Here is a 23,421-nt window from a genome sequence, read left to right as displayed (position 1 = left end):
CTTATCAACAGACAAGTAAAACATATGGCATAAAAATAAATAACAGGGAGTTCCCGGGTGTGTGTCTGTGGCTGTGTCTGTGAGCGGCTCGCGGCCCGGGACGAGCGCTGGCGAGTCCCGTCGGAGGCTTCATCACTGTCGCTGCCACCACCCTACGGAGCCATTTCTAGAGGGGAGCAGACCCGGCCCTTCGCCGGGCAGAGAAGATGTTGCCCCTGTCCATCAAGGACGATGAATACAAACCACCCAAGTTCAATCTGTTCGGCAAGATTTCGGGCTGGTTTAGGTCTATCCTGTCGGACAAGACGTCCCGGAACCTGTTTTTCTTCCTGTGCCTGAATCTCTCTTTCGCTTTTGTGGAACTACTCTACGGCATCTGGAGCAACTGCTTAGGCTTGATTTCCGACTCTTTTCACATGTTTTTTGATAGCACTGCCATTTTGGCTGGATTGGCAGCTTCTGTTATCTCAAAATGGAGAGATAATGATGCTTTCTCTTATGGGTATGTTAGAGCGGAAGTTCTGGCTGGCTTTGTTAATGGCCTATTTTTGATCTTCACTGCTTTTTTTATTTTCTCAGAAGGAGTTGAGAGAGCTCTAGCCCCTCCAGATGTACACCATGAGAGACTGTTACTTGTTTCAATTCTCGGATTTGTGGTAAACCTAATAGGAATATTTGTTTTCAAGCATGGAGGTCATGGACATTCTCATGGCTCTGGTCATGGGCACAGTCATTTCCTCTTTAACGGTACTGTGGATCAGGCACATAGCCACGTCGATCATTGCCACAGTCACGAATTGAAACATGGCCCTGCGCACAGCCATGATCATGCTCATGGGCATGGGCACTTTTATGCTCATGATGGTCCCTCCTTAAAAGAAACAACAGGACCCAGCAGACAAATTTTACAAGGTGTATTTTTACACATTCTAGCAGATACACTCGGAAGTATCGGTGTAATTGCATCTGCAATAATGATGCAAAATTTTGGTCTAATGATAGCAGATCCTATCTGTTCAATCCTTATAGCCATGCTTATAGTTGTAAGTGTTATTCCTCTTTTAAGAGAGTCTGTTGGAATACTGATGCAGAGAACTCCTCCCCTGTTGGAAAATACTCTGCCACAGTGCTATCAGAGGGTGCAGCATTTGCAAGGAGTTTACAATTTACAAGAACAGCACTTCTGGACTTTATGTTCTGACGTTTATGTTGGGACCTTGAAGTTAGTAGTAGCACCTGATGCTGATTCAAGGTGGATTTTAAGCCAAACACATAATATTTTTACTCAGGCTGGAGTGAGACAGCTTTATGTACAGATTGACTTTGCAGCCATGTAGGCAATGAAAACAAATTATGTTTTTTTTGGACCAAATTTTTCTGGTACTGTACAGTCTAAAACATTGTACCCAGCTTTTTAAAATAGAGAAATCAATCATCACTACAACTCCTCAGCACCAAGTAGACCAGGTAGAGTCAGCCGTCTGTACCCTGCCAGGAGTTCACAGCTAAGGGATCACAATTAAAAGGATATCTCTTGGACTTTTGGTCTTGTCTTTTGTGTTCTTCCCTTCAAAACATTTTTCTGCAGTTTCTGGTTTTGTTCCAAGGTGTGGGTTTTATTTCTGTTTTTCATCCTGTACCTCATCCCCTACCCCTTGTCCCCAGCCGGTAGGAGATTCATTCAGATTGTGGGCCTCCAATCTTCTGTAATGTCTTCACTAAAGCTGCTGGAAACCACTGTTTGCATTCCCACAAAACCAGTGTTATTAAAAAAAAAAAGAAAAAAATGGAAATCTGCTTTATATGTAATGTCACAATTGTAGACGTTCTTCAGTATAATCATATGTTTGTAAAACTGTTTGTACTTTGCAAACTTATGAACCAAACCATATTGGGTTTTCAAAGTGCCTTTGTATCATAAAATGTATTTGCCAGCATAGAAATGTACCATCAAAGGTCATGTATGTCTTTTTTTAAATGAGTATTCTATTAGCTGTACAAAATAAGACTCTTGCTAGTAATGTATACAGATTTTCTTTTTGTATAATTACAGCATAGATTTAGATATATAAAAAATTTCCATGTATTGTTTTATCTCATAAAATAAAAGGTGTTATTTTACAAAAAAAAAAAAAATAAAATAAAATAAAAAATAAATAAATAAATAACAGGGGGAACAAATGTTAAAATAAATTTAGTAGATTGAAATGCTAGTGATCAATGAAAGGAAGGGGTAAGGGGTCTGGTATGTATGAATTTTTTTGTTGTCTTTTTATTTTTTCTGAATTGATGCAAATGTTCTAAGAAATGAACATAATGACGAATATGCAACTATGTGATGATATTGTGAATTACTGATTATATATGTAGAACGGAATGATCATTTGTTAAGAATGTTTGAGTTTGTTATATTTTAAAAAAAATTAAAAATTACCTAAAATAAAAAATGCGGGTCAACTGCATGTTGTTATCATCTTATATGCAAAACAAGAACCACCCCAGCAGGACCTACAAGTGGTCGTGTGCTGTGCACCTGCCCGCCCCCCCCGCACCCCCCAGCCTCACCTGCCCTGGGGCAGCAGGATGTTGTTGACACCCCCAAGCTTGACGTTGATCTTCAGGCAGAGGTTAGACAGGGTCTGCGGCGTCGTCCTCTGCACATTCTTCATCTGCACACACTGCGTGGCCATCCCCAGCACCGTGTCCCCCACGCGCTTCACCTCGGCTGGGGGCACAGAGCACCCTCAGCAGCTTGCCTGGCGCTGGCCTCCCTGCACCCACCCTACCCAGTCTGGAGGGGAACCTAGAAGAGAGGGCACTCTGGCGGGCAGGAGGAAGCAGAGCGTCCGCATGTAAGCTCTGGCTCCACACCGCCCCACCACTTAGGGGGCCGTGCGAGCATGCCTCCTGTCCAACACGTGGATGAGGGCATTCTGCAGGACTCAGCCAGGGCCCAGGGTGCACGGGCAGGCTACAACCAAGGGGCTGGCGCTCCTGAATTTGGAATGAGACACTGTTACCACAGCGCTCACAGTGACAAGCAAAGGCCAGATGGATAAAATTAATTTGCCCCTCCATCTCTGGATTCCTTCATAAAGCAACTGTTCCACTGTCCCGGGGTATGTCCGTGGAAACAGGGTGACGACTCCTAGGGTTATAAATAGGATGTACAAATGGACACTGTCATCTTTCCTTTCCTGTAAGTATGACTTGGAGGGCAGAGCGCAGCTTTCCCACCACTGCTCTGAGTTGGGGGAGGCTCCCAAGGGCTTCATGGTGCCCACTCTCTCCCAGCCCCCTCACTGGGAGCCTCGGGGCCCCTCAGTGCTCTGACCAGGTTGCAAACAGTCCCCCCTCGTGCCCCAGTCACATAGTGCCCCCCCCCCGCCCCCCCCAGGACTCGGTCAGCTTTCTGAGCAGGGCCTGTGTCTGACTTACTGCATTCTCCAGGGCCTGGGACATTGCCATGGGGGCCCAATGCATTTTAGCTGAAAGAATGTGCAACTGCCCCTTTGGCATAAAAGGCTCAGAGGCCCTTCCAGAGAATCCCGAAGTGGCTGGGACATGGAGCAGGTGCCCACAGCAGCATCCTCATGGGGCACTAAATGACCATGCCTGCGTCCCAACAATACGGGGCCGGGTGGGAACAGGTACCTACACACCCCAGCTCAGAGCAGCTCAGGGCTGGCCTCTCAGAACGACAGCCTGAGAGGACCACCAACCACAGACTTTTCTCCTCTTTCTTAGGCTCCCAAATAGGTCAGAAACAGGCACCGCCACAGGACGGACAGGATGGACAACAGAGCCACAGAGGGGCTCAAGCTGTGCAGGTTGCCCAGGAGGCCGCGGTGGTTTGGGCCATGCACCTACCGTACACGGGGGTCTTGCCCGGCAGGATGACGACCACCAGCTGCAGGCCCGCATAGGCGTTCTTCAGGTGCCGGAACATGGGCTCCACGCTGTCTGCCCCTTGGGCGTACTTGCAGAAGCACGGCTGCCCCTGGATCGGCATCCCAGCATCTCTCGATATCTTTCTGAGCTGCTCTGTGAAGGACCTGGAGGAGAAGGCTCAGTGTGCAAAAGCGTGCCTAGGGTGACAGTGGGGTCTACAGCAGCACCCACACTTCAACAAAACCCAAGCACTGTGCTGCGGTCGGGATCTAAGTTCCTTTAAGTCCTGACCAAAGTCAGAAATCAAAGCTGCATCTGCTAAGAGATGTCACCGTGGAAAGGGTTCGGTGTGCCAGGTGTACACGCGGCCAGTGGCCAGGTGTACACTAACACTTCAAAGCCGCTGCCACCTCCTGGGCTGGGCGGACCAGCCGGAGGCCTTCAAAGGGACAGGCCAGGCGTGCATGCGCCAGCTCTAATCATTCTCAGAGAGTGCTTGGGATTATGAGCTGCCTGTCCTTTCCTCTATTCCAGTGTGCACATCTTAGGTTTGGATGCCATGAGCATGGGAGAGAAAAACAAAAACGACAACTCCAGTAGCACAGGCAGCTGAGCCAACTGGCCTTCTGCAGTTGGGGACGGAGGAAGAGACAAAGCAACAGTTGCTATTTTAAGCTTAGACTAAAAATAATGCTGCTTTCTATAATAAGGGCAAAGAAACTGATTCGACCTAGTCGATTGTGTTCAATTTCATATATTTTAGTGCAGTTAAGGAAATATATGTGTCTGTCAGAATTTATACCTCTATATTAATAAATTTACCTCAGGACTACTGAGCTCCAAGCAAAACCAGAATGAAAGAACCAAAGGCGGGCAATGGGAACAGGAGAGTTACCAAGTGCACAGGTTACAACCTACTTAAGTTTGCTTTTCCAGGACCTCTCTCTGTGCTTCCAGCTGTGGAAACACCAGCTCATTTTGCTGGCCTCTGGATGAAGGGGAGCCTCCCCTCCGATGGACGTTTCACTGCCTCTGGACATTGGCTCTCACGTACAGATACTTTCTTTTTGGTAGCCACGTTTTTTTTCTGATTCACCCTTTGCTGAAAAGCTTCAGTTACCTGCCACACCTCAGAAGCTTAGCAGATTCCTCCAGCTTACCACCCAAGAGGGGTTGAAAGCAAAAGCTTTATTTTCCATTTTGGGTTTGTTTGGTACAAAAGCATAAGAGACAACTCTGCACCTCTACTGAGTTATTTCCAAAGAGTCCAACAGGTCAGGACCCAAAAGCTGGCCTGGTTAATACATCGCTTCCTTCTGCTGCTGTGTTGCCCGAGACGAAGACCAGCTCCACTTCCCTCTTCCCCATCCCCATCCCATGAGCCTCGGAGCTCCCAAGGGAGAGAGACCAGCCTTCTGCATCACCTAGACAGATAACTAGGCTACCTGGGCAAGCTGCTTGAACAGAGGGGCGAGCCAAAGCTTTTTCTCCTCCTGTTTCTCCATTCCACTCAACAAGGTGTAACTGCTCCCCTTGCCTGTGGAGGTGAGAAAATAACCCCAGCCTTCCTGCCTCTCTGTTGACCAGTTCTTCCTCATTTTCAGTTATTTCCCCCTTCTCACTTAATTTTCAGAAATATGAAGCTATGGTGTCTTAAAAAGTAATTTCAGTCATTGAGTCCAATTTAATTTTGCTTTTAATTCTGAAACTTAATCTTCAGATGCTGTTTTGTTTCTTATATAATATGTGCTAGTTCTCCATGCTCACTCCAACAATGGGCCTGAGATGTCAAAGAAGTGCTTGTACACTGATGCAGCCTGCATCTCCCGGCCCGGCCCACCCTCCTGGCCCAGGAGGCAGCCTTGCTGGGTCATCAGTCTGACCCCGGGGTGTACTTACTTGAGGTGGACCTCCGTGCACTGGCGCTGGGGGGCGAAGCAGGCAATAGCCCACACCTTGATCTCAATGCCCGTGTGGAACTGCTTGTTCCTCATGTCCCAAACGCCCTGCACAGGGGTGGCAATCGCTTTATTCTGCAAATGACCAGAAATTCTGGGTAAGAGGAAATGGGAAACATATTCCTCCTTGGGCTTTGTCGCTCTCCCTATGACTGACTATTGGGCCCCGAGCCAGATGGCAGCTCCTGAGGGAAAGAGCTAATCCTTCCGCTGTTTCCCCCATCTCTGACTTGCAGAGCACCAGAGGCACCCTGTGGATGTTTACAGGATGGGTGGGAAGATGGGTGGCTGGATAGGTGATGGGCAGATGGACAGAAAAATGGAGGTAAGACAAATAGAAGGAGGCAGGGTAAACGGTTGGATGAGTGAATGGATGGATGGATGGAAGATGGATGGAAGATGGCTATACGGATGGATGGATGGAAGATGGCTATATGAACAGATGGACAGATAGGTAGATGGAGGATGGGTGGATGGATGAGGGGGAAGGGTGGATGGATGGAGGATAGCTGGAGAACGGATGGACGGATGGATGGACAGATGGATGGATGGTGGAGGGAGGCTAAGCCAGGAGACCAGGGAGGGTCAGAACTCCATCCTCCCCTATGGGCAGGCCAGAGGAATGAAAGCACCTTGCGACTCTCTAGGCTTCCTGTTTTACAAAATGCTTTCTCTTACTTTACCTCATCCATTATCAATGAGGCAGCCAGGGCAGGGAAGAGAATTCAGGGGGCATCTGTCCAGTCACGTGATCCATGAGTAGGGATGACAATAAAGAGGAGCCCACTGTTCCTTCCACTCTGCATGCTACTGCCTGGAGCAGCCTGGCTGTGTGAGAACAGGTAACTACACCTGTTGGAAAGAGAGCTAGGAAGGGATGCATCTGCCTAATGCTGTTATCTCTCAACTAGAAAGGACCTTCTTTATCTGAAAAGACCAGCCCCCAACACTCTTACCCTGCTCCCTAAGGAATCTCTGAATCGTGTTCAAGTGAGAGCATCAGGGACAGGGATCAGCCAGGAAGGGCACTGCAGGCAGGCAGTGGATCGTGCGAGTTGCTACATTGCTATCCATGATTTACTCTGCAGAGGTTTACTTTTTTAGTGGAAAACATTTCTTTCTTACAAAAGAACCCCAAGCCTGTTGTAAAATAAAACACATGCTAGAAATGAATGCTTGTTTCCTGTCTTTTTTTCTTACTCTCACTCTGCACCCACTACAGTTAGCCAACCGTGCCTGGTGTTGCAGACTCTGACAGTGGACACACACATTCATGCAGTCACATACCCACGTTGCACACAAACATATATGCACGCACACAGCCACACTGCACAAGCCTAAGCAGAAAGGGGCTCCTCCATGCACAAGGGCTCCTTAGCCTCGGCTCGGCTGATGTTTGGGGTTGGGTGCCTCTCTATGGGGTCTGCCCTGTGCATTATAAGACACTGGCAGTCTCCTCCCTCCGATGCCAGTGGCACCCTCCACTCCATATGTGAAAATCAAAATTATTTCCAGATATCACCAAGTATCCCCCAGGGGGGGTGGACAGAATTGTCCCTGGTGGCGAAACACTGCCACGCATGCTGCTCATAGAAGAGATACTGAATTTTTGCTCTAATAGCAGCCAGAGGGTAGGGCAGGTGATGCATGGTGTCTGTTCCCACAGGAGCCCTGCCCTGTCGAGATGGTGGGGGGAGATGCTGCGGGGCTCCTCGCTCTGAACAATCAGCACGAACCGGCAGGAACATCGTTCTGTAAGCCCCAAGAGCAGTTAAAGGTCTGCAGCAACAGGACGAGCACTGACTTAAGAAAAAGGCCACTTAAAAGCTGTAAGATCTCGTGGCACCCATAACAGAGGAGACAATGACAATTAAACACAGTATGTGATCCTGGATGGGCGCTACCAAGAGAGGGAAAGGGGCAGAAGGACCTTATGGAGCATCAGAGAAAACGAACGTGGACTGTAAGGTCTATGTCAGTGGGCTGAGAGGAACCTGACACCCAGAGCCTTCAGAGGCAGGAGTGATACTTCTTTTTAGTCTCCAGTATCTTAGAGCAGCTAGAAGTAAAAACCTAAAATGGTGGAACTGTAACCCATACCAAACTCTGAAATCTGTTCTACAACTAATTGCTGCTATGTGTCTTGACATTTGTTGCTTTTTTTTTAATCCATGTTATTTTTCACAAAAAAAGAAAAAAAAAGAGAAGGAAGAGTCTAATAGAGAAGATAGGATTTAACAAATGCATATGACGGCAGAAGCAGTATATTGCTATTTCTTTTGGCCTCCACTGTCTTGGAGTAGCTAGAAGAAAAAATGAAAAAGCATGGAACTATAACCCATACCAAACTTTAAAATCTGTTGTACTACTTGTTAAAAAGTACTTGGAAATTTGTTGCTGGTTTTCATATGTTATTTTTCATTAAAAAAATGTTTAAAAAAAATTTTCAAATTTTATCTTATAATAAAAAAAATGAGGAAACGAGTTACCCAGCAACATGGAATAGTCTGTGAGATCTCTATGAGCACTAACAGAAAACATTAAGTAAAAAAAAAAAAAAAAAAAAAGGCGCAGGAGTGTATTTAATATGCTACTGTTTGTATTTAAAAAAGAGAAGAAAATATGTGAATATCCCTGGGCAAAGTCACAAAGGAGGTTGCTCATGCCAGTTGCTTCCTGGGAAGGCCACTGACTGCCAGGAAAAGGAAGTTTTTCTGTATAATCATTTTGTATCTTTTGATACATAATAAAGCATTAAAAACAAAAAGACAAAAACCTGTCAAAGAATAAGAAATGCATAACTAAAAACAAAAACAAACACAGCCTGCACCAGGACGGCAGCAAGCTTCTGATAGGTGAGCAGCTGTGAAGCAGCCCAGACCTTCCACAGACACTGGCAGGGGCAGTGCGCAGTTCACCCGCAGCCCAGCAGGGGTGCCCGCTGCCTCTGCACCCAGCCCAACCTTTGGCTGGCCAAGAAGACAGCCCAAGGGGACAGCCCAAGGGGACACGAGGGAAAATCCCTCGTGAATGTGGCAGGGGCTTAAAGGGCCCTACATCTTCGATCAAGTCCTGCTCACTAAAACCTAGAGGTCAATAGGCATAAAGCACAAATAAACAAAAAAAAAAAAAACAGTGAAATGCTATGCTTGCTTCAAATACCCCCAAAGAAAAAGGCAAAAAACAGAAAAATAGTTTAAGTTTCTGGAAAACAACTTGATACTGGCAGAATGCCCACTGCACAAAGGATATGTGCAAGTTCAGATGGGGTAAGGAGATTATCATGTAAAAAGATTAAGAGTATTCTGAACAAGGTTTTTAAAGGATCAAGGAAATTCAGGTCCTTACAAAGTCCCATAACTTGCACAGGTTCTGATCAAAGGAGGATGCATTCCTTTTCCCTGCGGGTGGGGGTTCAAATGCTGCTATCACATCCCCAGCCACAGGCAGGCACACTCCTTGCCCCCAGACCGCCCAACCTGGGAGCTCATCAGGCACGCACCCTGCCACCATAAAGGATGGAGGGCGGCTGGAGGACCCGCCCGGTCACGTCTGTCATCTCGTCTTTGACCATGATTCCAAACTCACGAACATACGGATCTGTATTAAAACTTGCACTTCGCATCTTGAAAAGAAAAAACATAAAAGCAGAGAGTCAGAGGCAGGTTTTGTGTCTCTCTAGAAACTCACTAGTGCCCAAAGCATCGGGGATGCCTTGCCACAGGCATGTGTGGACCCCTGGATCGCAGGACCACCCCCCGCTCCGGACATGACGCTCACCAATTTGCTAATCTCTTCTTGCCGATCGGGTGCAGACCTGGCAGTCGCTCGGATCATGGTTGAGGTTTGATTGTCAGTTAGTTTCTTTATGCATCTCTGTCCTGCCACTATGTTACAGACCTACAAAGGCGACACGGAGACGCTGTACTGGTACCAGGGGCAGGCTCCTTGCGGGCGTGGGGTGGCTCCAGTCTCTGAGACAGAGCATCGGGACTGGGGGCTGCTGCCAGGACACCTTTCCTCCCCCTCTGCAAAACACAGCGCTGCACACAGACCCAGAGTGGGGACCAGTCCTGACACCTACTAGGAACACCTCGCCTCCGGCCGTGGCTCAATTGCCTTTTCTCGCAACGAAGGTCCCGCCTAACACAAGAACGAGCCCCAGCACAGCCGTCAGGGGCCATGTGGACCCCGCGCCGCATCTCCTGGACTCTCTGGCCCTCGTGCACAGGAGTGCGAAGCCGCCCGCTGAGGCAGGCCATCTGCTTTGGACCGGCACACTTGCAACACCCAGGTCCCACATCTTTGAGTAGTTAGGAAAGTATGGAGAATTTAAAACACAAAAAGGAAAGAGTTAAAACTCGCTTCTTTGCTTCAAAATCTGATCTTCTCCCAGGACAAGGAGTTCTCAGGCAGGCAGCCTTGGAGGGGTGCAGTCAGCGAGGGAGAAAACGGCCCCCAGCCCGAGTGCAGACTTAACCATGCACTGGGACCCACAGGTGAGTCGCCCACGACCCAATTAATCCTCACATGGAGCCACAGACGGCTAACCCCATGTTGTTAATGGGGGAATTGGGGCTCTAAGAAGTGTGTAAGTTGCCCAAGTCCTACAGAGGTTTGGGCCGTGGGTGCCCAGCCCTAGGTGGGGGTGAGGGTAGGGGTATGGGGTGGGGAGTGTGAGTGGGGGGGTTGGGGTGGGGACAGACTTGCCTCTAGGGGAAGGTAGGTGTGTTTCTGTTCCTGCCCAACCTGCAAGCACGGCAGGTGTGGGTAGCGCAGGACGAGCTTGTGCCTGTCCTTGAAGTACTGGGCCACCGTGCACTCCACCGTCTGCCCGCTCTCCTGCTGCAGCGGGAACCTGTGGGGAAGAGGCAGCTCAGGCTGTGGCCCTCCCAGGACTCCTGGGGAAGACACCCAGGGCCAATTCAGAGGCGGGGGTGAGTTAGCGGCAAGCATGCACTGTGCCTGCCAGGGGTCAACCCCGAGTCACGTACTTTAGATTATCCAGAACATTCCTAAACTCTCATTTTGGCTCTGAAATTGGGAAATAAAAAATACTCACATGCACATAATATGCAACAGTCATAGATTATACGTGGTATATGTGACAGTCATAGATTATATGTGGCATATACAAAATATGCAGAAGAGCCAGGACAAATGACAGTAAATCCACAAAGACCTGTGCATCTCCCAGGAGACATGCAGTTGCCCAGAGCCCCAGCACTCTGCCCAGAAGGAGCGGCAGCTCCAGGGACAGGGTGAGGAAGGGAAGGAGGCTGCTGTGCTCACAAACCTTCACTGCAAGAGGTGCAGCTGGGACAGGAGAAGAGGCTTGAAATCAGAGAAGCAAGGGCCTGAGGAGGGCTCGCACACACCAGGGGTCCCACGCCCCAGCTCGTCCTACACCCACTCGCATGCCCCAGCCAGACTGCTGCAACCTCTGGAGACTCTGCCCAGTGGGAGAAGAAACAGCAGGACAGGGACAAACTTGTCCTGCCCACTGGCTGGATGGGCCTCCCCACCTTGGTACCCAGCCACAGACCAGGCACTGTCCACAGAATGACCCAAGAATGGACAAGAGAATCTCCTCTGGGCCCAGGAGACCTCAGGGTGGGCACAGCGGTCAAAGCTGTCACTTCCTCCCCAGAACTCTGTGTGCAGCCCGAGGGAGCCCAGTACGCTCATACAGAGCCTGGTTGCGGCGTGGGTTTGAATGCTGAACAGTTTCCGAGCTCGCGGCTGGCACAGAGCCTGCTGGACCCAGCGTCACCCAGGACCCACGACTGCCTTCCTGATGCCCCATGTAGCACGAGGGCTGAATGGAAAAGTGGCACACAGGGCCCTTTCTCACTGGTAAAACTCAGTAACGGAAAACTACACCCCTGCCCCGGACAAAGAGAACTTCGCCATGCCCCCTCACACCGCCAGGTGAAGGAGCCCTGTAAGGTGTGGCTCTGACCCGGGGCTGCGGGCTCGGGGGTGGGAGGAGGACCACTCACGTCTGGTGACTTGCCGGCCGCCGGGTCACGTTGCAGACACGGTACTTCCTCTTCATCTGCCCACAGTGCGTTATCTCCACCTTGAGACCTGGCCACACACAGCCCAGGCATCAGCCTCCAGCCCACCTGCGCCCCGGAGCCCACAGCCGCCTCCGCAAGCTGCGCCGCCCACGGGGCGCTTTCACCCAAGGAAGGCCAGGGCCAAGAGTCACGAAAGGGACATGTGGGGCTCAGCTTTGAGCACGGGCTTCCATCCTTTCTTCAGGATCAAGAGGTTTAACAACTGGCACTGCTGAGTGTCTTGAAAACGAGCCCAGAAAAGGACAGGTGGGAGGGGGTGGCTTGTGGGGAGAGCAGTGGGGGCTGTCACACCTGGCACCGAGGGCAGTATGACCTGGATCTTCCCCCGAGGGAAACTGCAGCCAGGTGGGCTGGCACTGCCCAGGGCAGTGGGTGACAGGGTTAAAGGGCAAGTGGACACATGCGTCCCTGCCTGCCAGGACACGTAAGCCAGCTGCAGCCACGTTCCTGCTCTCTATGGGGTTTCTGCCCTGACATCCAAGCATGGACGTTCCACCCGCCATCCCACGCCTGACCCTGTGTGGAAAGACGTGTCCTCAGGGGGTCCATCCCACCTCAGGGGCTGACGCGTCTATTGGCTCACTGAACTCTCCCAACAGAGCAGTAGGCACAGGGCCACGAGGGGTCCCGGCCGTCCCCACCCCAACCTGGCACACGGGGCACGTAGTTACCTTTGATTTCTTTGGTAAACTTTACCCTTTGGGAATCTGTCAGAGGTTTTAGTTGTTCTTCAATACTTTTAAAATCCAAAACTTCACAAACAAACTCGATTACTGGCTGTGCCTTATAAAATGCGGTTGCCGAGACTATAGGAGGGAAAAGAAAGACAAAAGACAAAGCGTGAGAGGCAGGCCTGACGCCATTCTGCAGGTCCGACAACTGGTGCTGGCACCAGGCCAGGGGCATGGAAGGAGTGCAGGGGCCTCTGTCCTCTCCTGCCCCGAGCTCGCTCCCGGCGCCTCCCAGCCTCAGAGACAGGAGAGCCCACATGGAAGGGGTCATGCGTTCTGTGTCCTGAGAGGGGTGGGACGCCTGCTCACGTGGCCGCTGGCCCCTCTGGTCAGCAATCAGGGACAATGGGAAAGTGTTGGTGGAGGCTCAAGACAAAGTCACCTTCTGGGAATGAAATTAGTTCTCTAAATCAAACAAAAAGCAAACAGATCGTGGCAACCACAAGCCTTTGGATTTTCTAGAATTGTTTCAATTTTAAATACTGACTCTTCTGGTACAGATCTTTCTGAAATTTGACACTCTCTTTTTATGTAATTACTTTTTCAATAAAGGCATAATTGAACAAGATTTAATTTTCATGCTTTTCTGGAACTTCTCACATAAACTGACTCCCACTGTCTTTTGGTCAGAGGGATAAGTGTGGTCCAGCGCAGAGAAACCACTGGCAGACTCCCTCTCTCGGGGCAGGCAGCACCAAGCCCAGGGGGCCTGGCTAGGCCTCAAACGTCCGAAGTTTGAGTGTGTCAAAGATGGCAAAGAGGGCTGCTAAGGACAGAAGTTCACTCACCACCCACCAAGAACACCCGACCTGGGGTGGGCACCCCCAGCCTGCCCAACTTGCTCAGACCCATGGCTCAGACCCATAGCTCTCTGCTATGTAACCAAGTGTGCTGCAGGTGGGAAAGGGTCAAGTCCTCTGCCTACTAGGAAACTGCCTGCCTGACTCAGATAAACCAAGGGAGCCTCTGGAGCAGTGCTGCCCGAAATGCCAGCTGTGGTGAAGTAAGGAGCTTCCTGAGGCAGGATATCAATGCTCTGCCTTCTTGGCCGGGGAAGTCATACTGCAAATAAAATGCCAGCTGCACCAGGGACAGGCTTGGAACAGCATGTCCTAGGACCCGAGCAGCTCTGGGGAGCCATGGCTGTGATACCATCAAGTCCTCAGACACGTGCTGTCTCAGTTACTGAAAGCTCAGTGGCTGTAACAGTCACAAGGATAAAGTCACCTAATCCTGAGCATCTTGTAGGCAGCACGCTCTGTCCTTAGTGGGCTGCTGGCATTAACTCATGACATTCCACAATCACAGGCACCAAGAACCCCAACTTATAGGAAGGGAAACGGGTGCACAAAGAGGGTCAGCAACTTGCCCAAGATTCCCCCAGCATGGAGGAGGAACTTGTCAGAAAGGCCACCCCTCAGGCCCACCCAGACCCTGTGAACTCTGGGTGTGGGGCTCCCCACATGACGGGGAACTGGTACCCCGACCTAACAAACACCAGTTGGGGAGAGGCCAGGTGCCACGCAGCATCTGTACCCTTGAGAGGCCATCCTGGAGACCCGGGGCCCCCAGGTCCTGTCCCCACCTGCAACAAAGACCCAAGCTTTTCTTACCATCAATATTTAGCATCATTTTCCAAAGAGAAGGTCGGACGGACTGATGGAAGCCAAACCACACTTCTCGGCCTCCTCCCAGCGGGTTTGAGCAGCCCTCGGACGCAGTAAAGAAGGAGCGGCCCACAGGGGTGTACCTGAAACCAAGAGGTGCCCGGGTATGAGCAGCGCAGTCCAGGGAAAGGCCGGCCCGACACTGCTCGCCTGGGCTGACATCCACCAGTGCTTCTGCTCTGTAGCCCCTCACACAGCAGCTTTCCGGGCTCCAACAGCTTCTTGAGGGGCTTGTGTCGGGGCCACCCAGGGAGCCATGGCAGTGTTGGGGCGGGGCCTCATGCGGGTGGGGCCTCAGATGCCTCCTCGCAGCAGCAGGGGCTGGCACTTCCAGAGCACCGTCCTGGCGAGGGTCTCGGGGTGCTGCAGTATAGCTGGCTGCTCTTGTGTTTCCAAGCTAATGTCCCCCTTCCCTTAATTTCTTTAATTACTGATTTCCATCCACTACTGCCAGCACCTGTACATATTCCTTCAAATCTTTCTAGCTCTTGGCCACTGCGGGTGTGCAAGCTCAGTTGAAACCTAGCATTTGCTGACCACCAATCACAGGCTCGGGCCCAAGGCAGCTCAGCCACTACTGGGATGACTGCCTGGGTCACTGCCACTTGTGGCTACAGTGGGACGAGAGACAGAGGGCGATGCCTGAGCTCACGTGTGCCTTCCTGGGGCCAGTTACTCGCCATCTCCTGGGTGGTCCACAGTACCTGCCCACCCCGCTGGGGCATCGGGAACGAGTCCCGTGCCGAGACATGCACCTCACAGCGACGGCTCTCCACTGGCAGGCTGCACTACCCACAAGATCACAGCAATGGCCCAGGTGAGCTGAGCTTTCCACCGTCTGACTCAGGTGTATTAAGCCTGCCGCCTTTTCTGTCCATTAATATTTTCTTCTATTATTTTTTTGAAAATGAAAACAGCACTCGCCTTCTGACTATAAAAAGAACGTAGATAAACTCAATTCAGAAAATAAAAACCACACTAACTGCTGTGACTCATCTAGAAGCTGTGCCCAGCATTTCTGTACCTACCCACCCTCCTCCCATCAGGGGCTTCGAGCAGGGGGGGCTGCCGGGGAGGGGGTGCCCCCATGGAGTGGCAGCCTGTCCTGTGCTGGGTTGCCTCTGCCCTCTTTACCATCCAGTTCCACAAATAAGGGGTATGGGAGGATTTGGGTTTTCTTCTATACTTTCATTTCTTCTCTGGAGTAATGGCAATGTTCTCATATCTATTGTGGGGCTGAATGCACAACTATGTGATGAAGCTGTGAACCAGCAGTTGTGTACTCCGGATGGTTTGTGTGGTGTCAGAATATATCTCAGTACAACTGAATTTAAAAAGAAATCTAGTGGGTGTGCAGGTGGTTCAGTGGTCACCTTCCTTGCAGGAGACCTGGGTTTGATTCCTGGACCATGCGCCACCACCACCACCACTCTCACCACCACCCTCAAAAAAAAAAGTCCAGTACTTTTCAGAACTCTACAACCTCCGGATGGTCTAGTCCTGAAACGCAGAGGGCCCGGCCTCTCCAGAACATCAACTATGTCCATTCCCTATCCCATATTAGTGACAGCCTCTTTCAACATGAAAAGTTAGAATGGACGTAGCTCAAATACCCCCTAAAGTGTGGGAGAAGCATCAAAGGTGATGATGGAGTTATACAGAGAAGGTAGGGTTTAACAAACCAGTATGACTGCTGAATCATTATACTGATACCTTTTTCAGTCTCCAGGATCTTAGAGAAGCTACAAGTAAAAACCTAAAATTGTGAACTCTGAATTCACAAACTCTGAAATCTGTTCTACATCTAAATTGTTGCTCTGTGCTTTGAAATTTGTTGCTTTTTTGTATGTTATTTTTCACAAAAAAGAAAGAGTTGATCGTGATGATAAATGCACAGCTATATGATGATACTATAAACCACTGATTGTACGCTTTGGATGATTACATGGTGTGTGAATGTACAATATAGATCAATAAAATTGCATTAAAAAAAAAAAAGAAACCTAGTTAGGAGAAGACCAAGGTGGCTTGGCTCTCCCTGAAATCTTAGAGTTGTGCATCCTGCTGTAAACTCTAGTGGCCAGGCCCGGGAGGTTTCCGCTTGGAGGTCTGTCCTGGTTTCAGGAAACTGGTCCACTCGGTGGCTCCCAAGGCCCTGGCATGGACTGGCCCTACTCACAGGGGAAGTCAGCACTGGCCTCCATCTAGCGCTCTGGCACAAAATGAGCCACTGACACATCCAGCGAGCCCATGTACCTGGCGCTCTGCAGCAAGAGCGATCTCCTGGTTTTACAAACATGCCTCACGCCCCTGTGGTGCTACCTACCCACCTGTGGTGCTACCTGCAGTCATGAAGAGCTGGTGGCAAAGGTTCCTTCAAGGACCAGGTCTGCGAATGCTGCTCTACCCCAGGACCCCAGTGGGGGGCAGGGGGAGGCTGCGTGAAGGAAGAATGCCTAGTGCACGGACGTAGGGAGGCCACCGTCCTGGGCTAGTTTAAGGGTACTAGAGACTTTAATTTTTTTTTAATGCAAAAAGGTATTTTTCATGTTAGCACTGCTTACTATCTTCCTCACAGCAAATTTGCACAGCTACCACCACCCCGCACCGAGACCCCAAATGTGCAGAGGGCCCTGCTGGGCCGGACGCAGACGCTCACCTCATGGAGGGCAAATGCCTCATGACCACGTCCAGGGCCTGTATCGTTTCGAAGGGGACGCTGGGCAGCCGCCCCGAAAGTGCATCGTGCAGCGCCTGTAGGCTCACGCAGGACACCCACTTGATGGACACCTTGAAGATGCGGTCCTTGCCTTCCCCAGGCAGTGTGACCTCCAGCTCCACCTGCACGGGCCAGAGCACACAAGGTCACTGGCGCTGTCTCCCGGGAAGTCCCTGGGCAGGAGGAAGCTGTCTGTGGAAGCCTCAGGACAGCGCCGGGTTAGGGAAAACCAGTCACTTCTTTATCTGACCACACACTCCTCCCCCATCAGCAAAGCCACAGAGGCAGGCCTGGGATTTACTACTTCTGGGATACCTAAGCCAATGCTAGGACCAGCATATAGGATGGAGTGGGGAGGGACGCTGTGAGCAAACACAGTGCTGCAGTGGACACGAGGAGGCGGGAGCTGCTCCGCCTGGTCTGACACCCAAGAGGGGCCCAGAGACTTTAAGTGCCCAGCCAGCCTCCAGTGCCCCGGTGGCAGGAGGCAACAGCGGGCTGGGCATCTCCCGGGGTACACAAGCACGTGGCTAAAGTTGGCTGGGGGCTCTGAGACTTGCTCATCTCCCTGCTGAAACTGAGAAGCTGAGACAAGTGTGCAGCGCTGCGGTATGCCTTGTCCTGGGTCCCTGAAGTGTGGAAGATGGTCTGCAGCAAATACATGGTGAACAAAAAGCCTTCTCTGAGCAGATGTGCGATAAAAACAACGGAGCAAAATGCTAACTGCAGCTGCAGAACCCAGGGAGACGGGCGCCCACTGTGCACTTCTTGCAGCCTCTCCGCACGATCAAAGATGTTCTCGCTGAAGCGCGGGCGAATGCGGCTGGGAAAGCGCACTGGGTGGTCTCCGCGCAGAGTTCGCTGCGTACGGGGGTGGGGGCGCGGCTTCCGTGTCTGGACCCCAGGCACGGAATGGGAAGGGTATGCTTTTAGCCAGACGCTTCCTGGGAGGACCCGCAAACCCGTGCGGAAGCCTCCCGCCACAGGTCAGGCCCAAGGGCCTCCGAGCGCCCGGCCCAGAGGGGGTGAGACGCGGGCTCTGGGTCTGCGCTCGGAACGCCAGCACAGCCACCGGTGGTGCCCCGAGTACTGAAACCAGGTGAGTGGGACTGAGGAGCCGAACCTCACGTTTTGCTTCCTTTAACCTAATTCAACCCCGCGTGGCAGTGGCCACAGTGCTGGGAAGCTGCCCGTACTGTGCAGCGTGGAGCCCTCTGCTCAGCCAACACTGAAGCCCGCCCCCACTCAGTCTCTGAGTGTGCCCCCCACCCATCCCCACATTATGCCCAGACCCACCCTTTCCTGGTCATGCATCTCCACTTCTTTTTCTCGTGGCTCATTTCTAGTTTGAGTAACTGCTCCAAGCATCCTGGGTGTCTGCACACACAACCCCATCACTAGCTCATCTAAGCCTGTGGGAAATTTTCATATTTGCTGACAATACTGAACCACATATAGTGCATCCTTAAATGCCCTACACTTCCAGCAAGGGAGGCTCTATTAGCCACAATTTACACATGAAAAAACAGACACAGCCCAAGGCCACACAGCTATTAAAGGGCGGGGGTTGGATCTGGACCCGGGCATGGCTGACACCTGTCACTCTTGGGGCCTCACACACAGAGATGCAGACACGGCCAGGTCCAACCCACCACTGCCAAGACCCCTGAACCTCAAGTCCCAGCTTCCATCTTCCCAGAGGGATGAGCCTCTCTCCCATTGCACTGCTCTACCTGGAGTGCCCTCCCCACTCATGCACCACTGACCCTACCCAGCCTACCAGTCCCAGGTCAAGCATGATTTGACAACTGCTGGCTCATTTACTCAATCATCCCTCTTTCCCTCCCTCCACCCCTCCATTCTTATATCCAACCTTTCACCCCTCCATCCACTCCTCTATCCATCCATCTGCCACCCTATCCATTCCTCCCTCCACCCACCGTCACACCTGTACTCAGCTCCTGTCCTGCTCATCTTCCTGACCCAGGTCCCTCCACACAGACGCAGTCCTCCAGGAGCACCAACCTCACAAGAGCAACCACCAGGATACACTGCAGTCGCTGGCACACCTGGGTCCCTGCCAGCGGCACCCCCTGCATTGGTGCCCGGGCACGCCCAGCTGCACTCAGAGCACCACACACCTGGTGGACCCTAACCGACAGGGGAAGAGGGAAACCTGCTCTGGTCTGTTCCCAGAGCAATGAAAGAGGAACAAAGTCATCAAAGTGCATGGGCTTCAAATGTCTAATACCAAGGAATCAAGCCACAGAAGGCTCCACGGCGTGGTGCTGCTCAGAGTCCAAATCTGGGCAGAAGGACACAGGTATCAGTAGGGAATGCACACACGGGGCAGACAGAGCAGAGGGCCAGAGGCCATGTGGTCCGGGAGAGCCCGTGGGGAGGGGCCAAGGGGATTTCTTGGCTGGATGGTGGGCTCAGGGTGGTTGTGTCTTTACTGTTCTTTAAACTACACAGAAATTTTGTTTACTGGATTTCATAATAAACTACTTAAGTAAGTCATATAAAAGTAATTAAAAACAAAAAGCTAACATTTAATATAGCACTAATAATGTGATAGGTATTACTTTATTTGCACAACAACCTATTCTTCCTGCTGCTCTCACCACTCCCTCTCCACTTTCAGTTCAAGAAACTCAGGTCCAGGGGGGCGGTCACAGAGGGGATGTGGAAGGGACACGTGGTCATGTTGGACCATCTGTTTCCAGAAGAGGAGATGGAACCTGGCAGGAGCACGGCTGTGTGTGGCACCTGCAGGCTGGCTTTGGGGTCTGGGTCTAGACCAGCAGAGGACAGTGCAGTCAGAGAAGGGGAGGGGCCGCGGGGGGGGGAGGGTCCCCAGTGTTCGCAAATGGTACTACGGGCATTCAGGCGGAAAGAGCTTGGAAGGGAACCCAACATGCTAACCACTGAACTACACATAAAGACTACAAACCTGACGCACACATCTCTACCCAACAGCACCTGGCATGGCCGAAAACCAGTCCTGTGAATTGCCATTAATTAGATGCACTTAAATGTCTTCCTTCAAAAACAACTCTATAATCAAAACTAAGGAGGCATTTGGAGGGGTACTTTTTCCTGTGGCAAAATAAACATATTGCGAAATATGTTCTTGCCCAGCTTCTCCAGCTCCCATAACAAAGTAGCAAACTAAGCTCCAGGCTCCACACCTTTGCTCACCAAGCGCGAATCCTGGGGGGACTGGCCAAACCTGTCTGCAAAGGTTTAGGGGCTCACGATGATGTTAGCAGCAACACCACACCCACAGCAGGGCAGGGGGCAGCAGGGAGGGGATTCCACCGTGACAGGTGCAATGGCTCTCTCTAAAGAGCAGAGCTCCCATGTGCTGAGGTTGCCCGGGCCCAGGCACTGTCCACTGCCCAGCCTGGCAGGCAGCTCCCAGTGGGTTGGCCAGCCACCCTGCCCTCCGTGTGGGTGCTATGCTGACCAGCTGCGGAGCCAGCATGCTGTCAGGAGCTGCTTATGGGACACTGCAGAGTTACACTGCCGTTTTCTGGACGTGGACAGACAAAAATGTCAGCAAAGCGGCACCAATCCAGGGCCTAGAAAATGGTGAGGCAGCTGTGACATTCAGTCTCTCCAAACAGATTAAAAGACAAACAACTAAACTCCCTCTCATTTGAAAATCATCTGGGTGAGCAGAATGGGAACAGTAATAAAAAGATTCCTGTTTTGGTGCAGCCTCACAACTGCGGGACAAAGAAAGGGAAAACATCCCCTTAAAGAGCACAAAGAAACCGAGCACTGAGCCAGGAGAGAAGCGAGAGGAGCAGCTGCATTTCCCAGGGGTTTCCCGTGCAGCTCCTGGATGCTGGGCGGGTGAGGGCCGTGGGTGCCCCCCGCCATCTGCTGCTAAGGGAGGAGCACGGAGCTGGTGGAGGCCCGAGCCACTGGCCAGAGCCCTGCTTGGGAGGATGCCAGGCCCGTCCTGGGGCCCCCAGGCTGCAGAGGGGCCAACCCCGCTCACCGAGTGAGCCTCCAGGAGTCAGTGCCAAGGGCAACAGCTGCCTGGCTCCCTCCAAGGGACATGCAGGCTGCGCCTTATTTTAAAAGTACTCTGGGAGCTGACTATTTAAGGGCCTTCTGCCATTTTGCACAGCAGTGAAATCTCCTGGTGAAGCGAATCATCACCGCTCCAAGTTGCCTTGCTACAGAAATCAAAGCCGTGCCCAGCACAACTGGGAGGGGCCCTAGGAATTCAAAGTCACCCTCAGCAGACCAAACCAGCAAGTCCCAGAGGCAGCTGCTCGGCCAAGTCCAGCCCTCACACACCAAGCGCCATCATCTTGATTTATGGCACTGGTCCAAATGCTGCTGTTTCCTTGGGGAACCTTAACCCCAAGAGACTGCAGGCTGGGCTGCCAGGAGAGCTGCTGCCATGGACCTAGCAGGCCCATCCCCTGCACCCTGAGGACAGCTCCCTGCTCCCCACCTTTGCTGGTTGGTCAGCACTTCCTTGTCACCCAAGTGCAGACACACCCACTGTCCTGGTCAGAATGAACCCCAGCCTCCCTGGCCGGGCACTCTAAGGCCTGGTCTGCCCAAAGTGAGGGCACAGAGGTGAGGGGAGGCCGCTGTGCACACGACTTGTTGGGCAGTAAGCTTGGCCACAGCCGTCCTCCAAGAGCAGGGCCCTACTGCAACCTGAGTCCGACATCTGCCTCCCTCAGCGCTTCCTGCGGAGAAGCAGACCCTCATGCTTTCACTGCTTAAACTGCAGCTCTGGGGAAGCCCCAGACCTCTGGTAGGACCTGATGACGGGGGGCAAGGAGCTGGACCCAGAACAGGGACAAAAAGAAATGACATTCAGGCCATGCAAATCATACCACATCGCTACCCAGGAGGATCCAGAACGTGGAGTGACTTGTCCAGCCTCCCAGTCACAGGCTCCTCTTCTGGGTGTGAGGGGCTGTCCGAGGCAGCCCCAGGACCCTTCAGCCCTGTAGAGAAGCTCTCTCTCCACACGGGGACGGGAATTCAGGGAATCCAGGCATGTGGGCTCACGCATCAGTGCGAGAGATGAGAGAGAGGGACAGACCTTCCCGAGGAAGGGCAACCGCACATGGTCCTGGAAGAGGGAGCCCAATCCCACCCAGACCCTGAGCTTCAGGACATGAAAGGAACCCACAACACAGAGAAAAGTACTTAACAGAAAAAAAAGAGCAAATGTAAAAGGAAAAGAATGTATCCAAAAGATGACACTTTTCTGCATGATGTGAATACATGGAAATGGAAAGGGGGCAAATCTCATCCTCTTGGATATCAAATTCAGGACACCAGAGAGCGGCCAGAACCTGGGAGCTCAGCCAGAGGGGCGTGGTCTGGAATCCAGTTACGCCCTGCTAACCTAACACTATGGCTTCCGGGAGGCCCTCCTGGCACCCAGGACTGACATAATGGCGAGCTTGGCTGGGATCAGGCATAAGGGGTGCGGGGTGCCTGCTGGGAGGTCACAGCGTGTGGCGGGCTGCAGTGGGCTGAGCAGAGGTTAAGATGCGGACCCAGGGAATACCGCTGGGTGTGAATCAGAGCCCATACCCCAACAGGATGTGGAGGCACCCCTCATATTATCCTCATGAAGACCCTGCGAGGCAGCCTCTACTGCCATCTCCCCACTGTCCGAGGGGGAGTGGCAAGGCCCACCACCAGAAAGGGCCAGGCAAAGACTCAAATCCTGATCTCCGATGATCATGCATCTATGTGATGATGTTAAGAATTACTGATTGCATATGTAGAATGGTATGATTTCTAAATGTTGGGTTAATTTCTTTTTTTCTTTTTTCCGTTAATTAATAAAAAAAAAAATCCTGATCTGGCTCTAGCCCAGACCGTGCTGCAGCTTGTGCAGCCTGTCTAAAGGAAAGCCCCTTCACACCCCTACTAGTGGCTGATTATGGATACAGACCAGCAAAACTAAGGCTTTTCTTTCTGATACAACTTTAAACAAAAACAAATGCACAAATTAAACACAAAATTCAAAAAGCAATTTGTACTGATCAAACACAATGTGGCCAGGGGTGGCTGTGCCCCAGGCACCAACAGCACTCAGCCCGCCCTGCTGTGGCCCAAATCCCCTCCAGGCTCGCCTGCAGGGCACGAGCCCACCTCAACACCATCAGGGCCATCTATCCTTCTCAGGGCTGATACAGGCAGGGCCGCCGGGCACCGACTTCATCGTGAAGACAGATGCCAACGGCCGCCGGAGGCTCTGGGCAAGAGGCCTGCAGAAGCCTAGTCATTTCCAGATTATCACTAAGACGCACACTCTCAAATCCTCATGCCTGTGGAGACCATGCAGGCCTCCTTCCCTACCCCCACAAGACGCTCCAT

At 51.7% G+C, this 23,421-nt stretch overlaps 2 protein-coding genes across 7 annotated transcripts in view; one reads left to right on the top strand and one right to left on the bottom strand.

Annotated features, from left to right (window-relative positions):
* AGO2 (argonaute RISC catalytic component 2) overlaps positions 1 to 23,421 on the bottom strand; it is a 134,015-nt gene that overhangs the window by 17,625 nt on the left and 92,969 nt on the right. For all 6 annotated transcript variants that reach the window (XM_077166705.1, XM_077166704.1, XM_077166706.1 and 3 more), the window contains 10 exons: positions 16,990 to 17,171; positions 14,277 to 14,413; positions 12,604 to 12,738; positions 11,852 to 11,939; positions 10,560 to 10,707; positions 9,630 to 9,749; positions 9,352 to 9,474; positions 5,791 to 5,924; positions 3,871 to 4,055; positions 2,566 to 2,725 (listed from right to left, as the gene is read on the bottom strand). In XM_077166705.1, the coding sequence (XP_077022820.1) occupies positions 2,566 to 2,725; positions 3,871 to 4,055; positions 5,791 to 5,924; positions 9,352 to 9,474; positions 9,630 to 9,749; positions 10,560 to 10,707; positions 11,852 to 11,939; positions 12,604 to 12,738; positions 14,277 to 14,413; positions 16,990 to 17,171 (1,412 nt within the window). The remainder of the gene's footprint in view (positions 1 to 2,565; positions 2,726 to 3,870; positions 4,056 to 5,790; positions 5,925 to 9,351; positions 9,475 to 9,629; positions 9,750 to 10,559; positions 10,708 to 11,851; positions 11,940 to 12,603; positions 12,739 to 14,276; positions 14,414 to 16,989; positions 17,172 to 23,421) is intronic.
* Positions 54 to 1,539, top strand: LOC143688589 (zinc transporter 7). The gene has a single exon (XM_077166709.1). It carries the CDS (start codon positions 207 to 209, stop codon positions 1,335 to 1,337), a length of 1,131 nt encoding a protein of 376 aa, XP_077022824.1. The 5' UTR covers positions 54 to 206; the 3' UTR covers positions 1,338 to 1,539.

This window comes from Tamandua tetradactyla, chromosome 6 (assembly GCF_023851605.1).
Source record: "Tamandua tetradactyla isolate mTamTet1 chromosome 6, mTamTet1.pri, whole genome shotgun sequence".
Taxonomy (NCBI): Eukaryota; Metazoa; Chordata; class Mammalia; order Pilosa; family Myrmecophagidae; genus Tamandua; species Tamandua tetradactyla.
This window is presented reverse-complemented; position numbering and strand designations above follow the sequence as displayed.

Excerpts from the sequence above, each read along its gene's own strand:
- LOC143688589 (XM_077166709.1), top strand. The coding sequence starts at position 207 with ATGTTGCCCCTGTCCATCAAGGACGATGAATACAAACCACCCAAGTTC.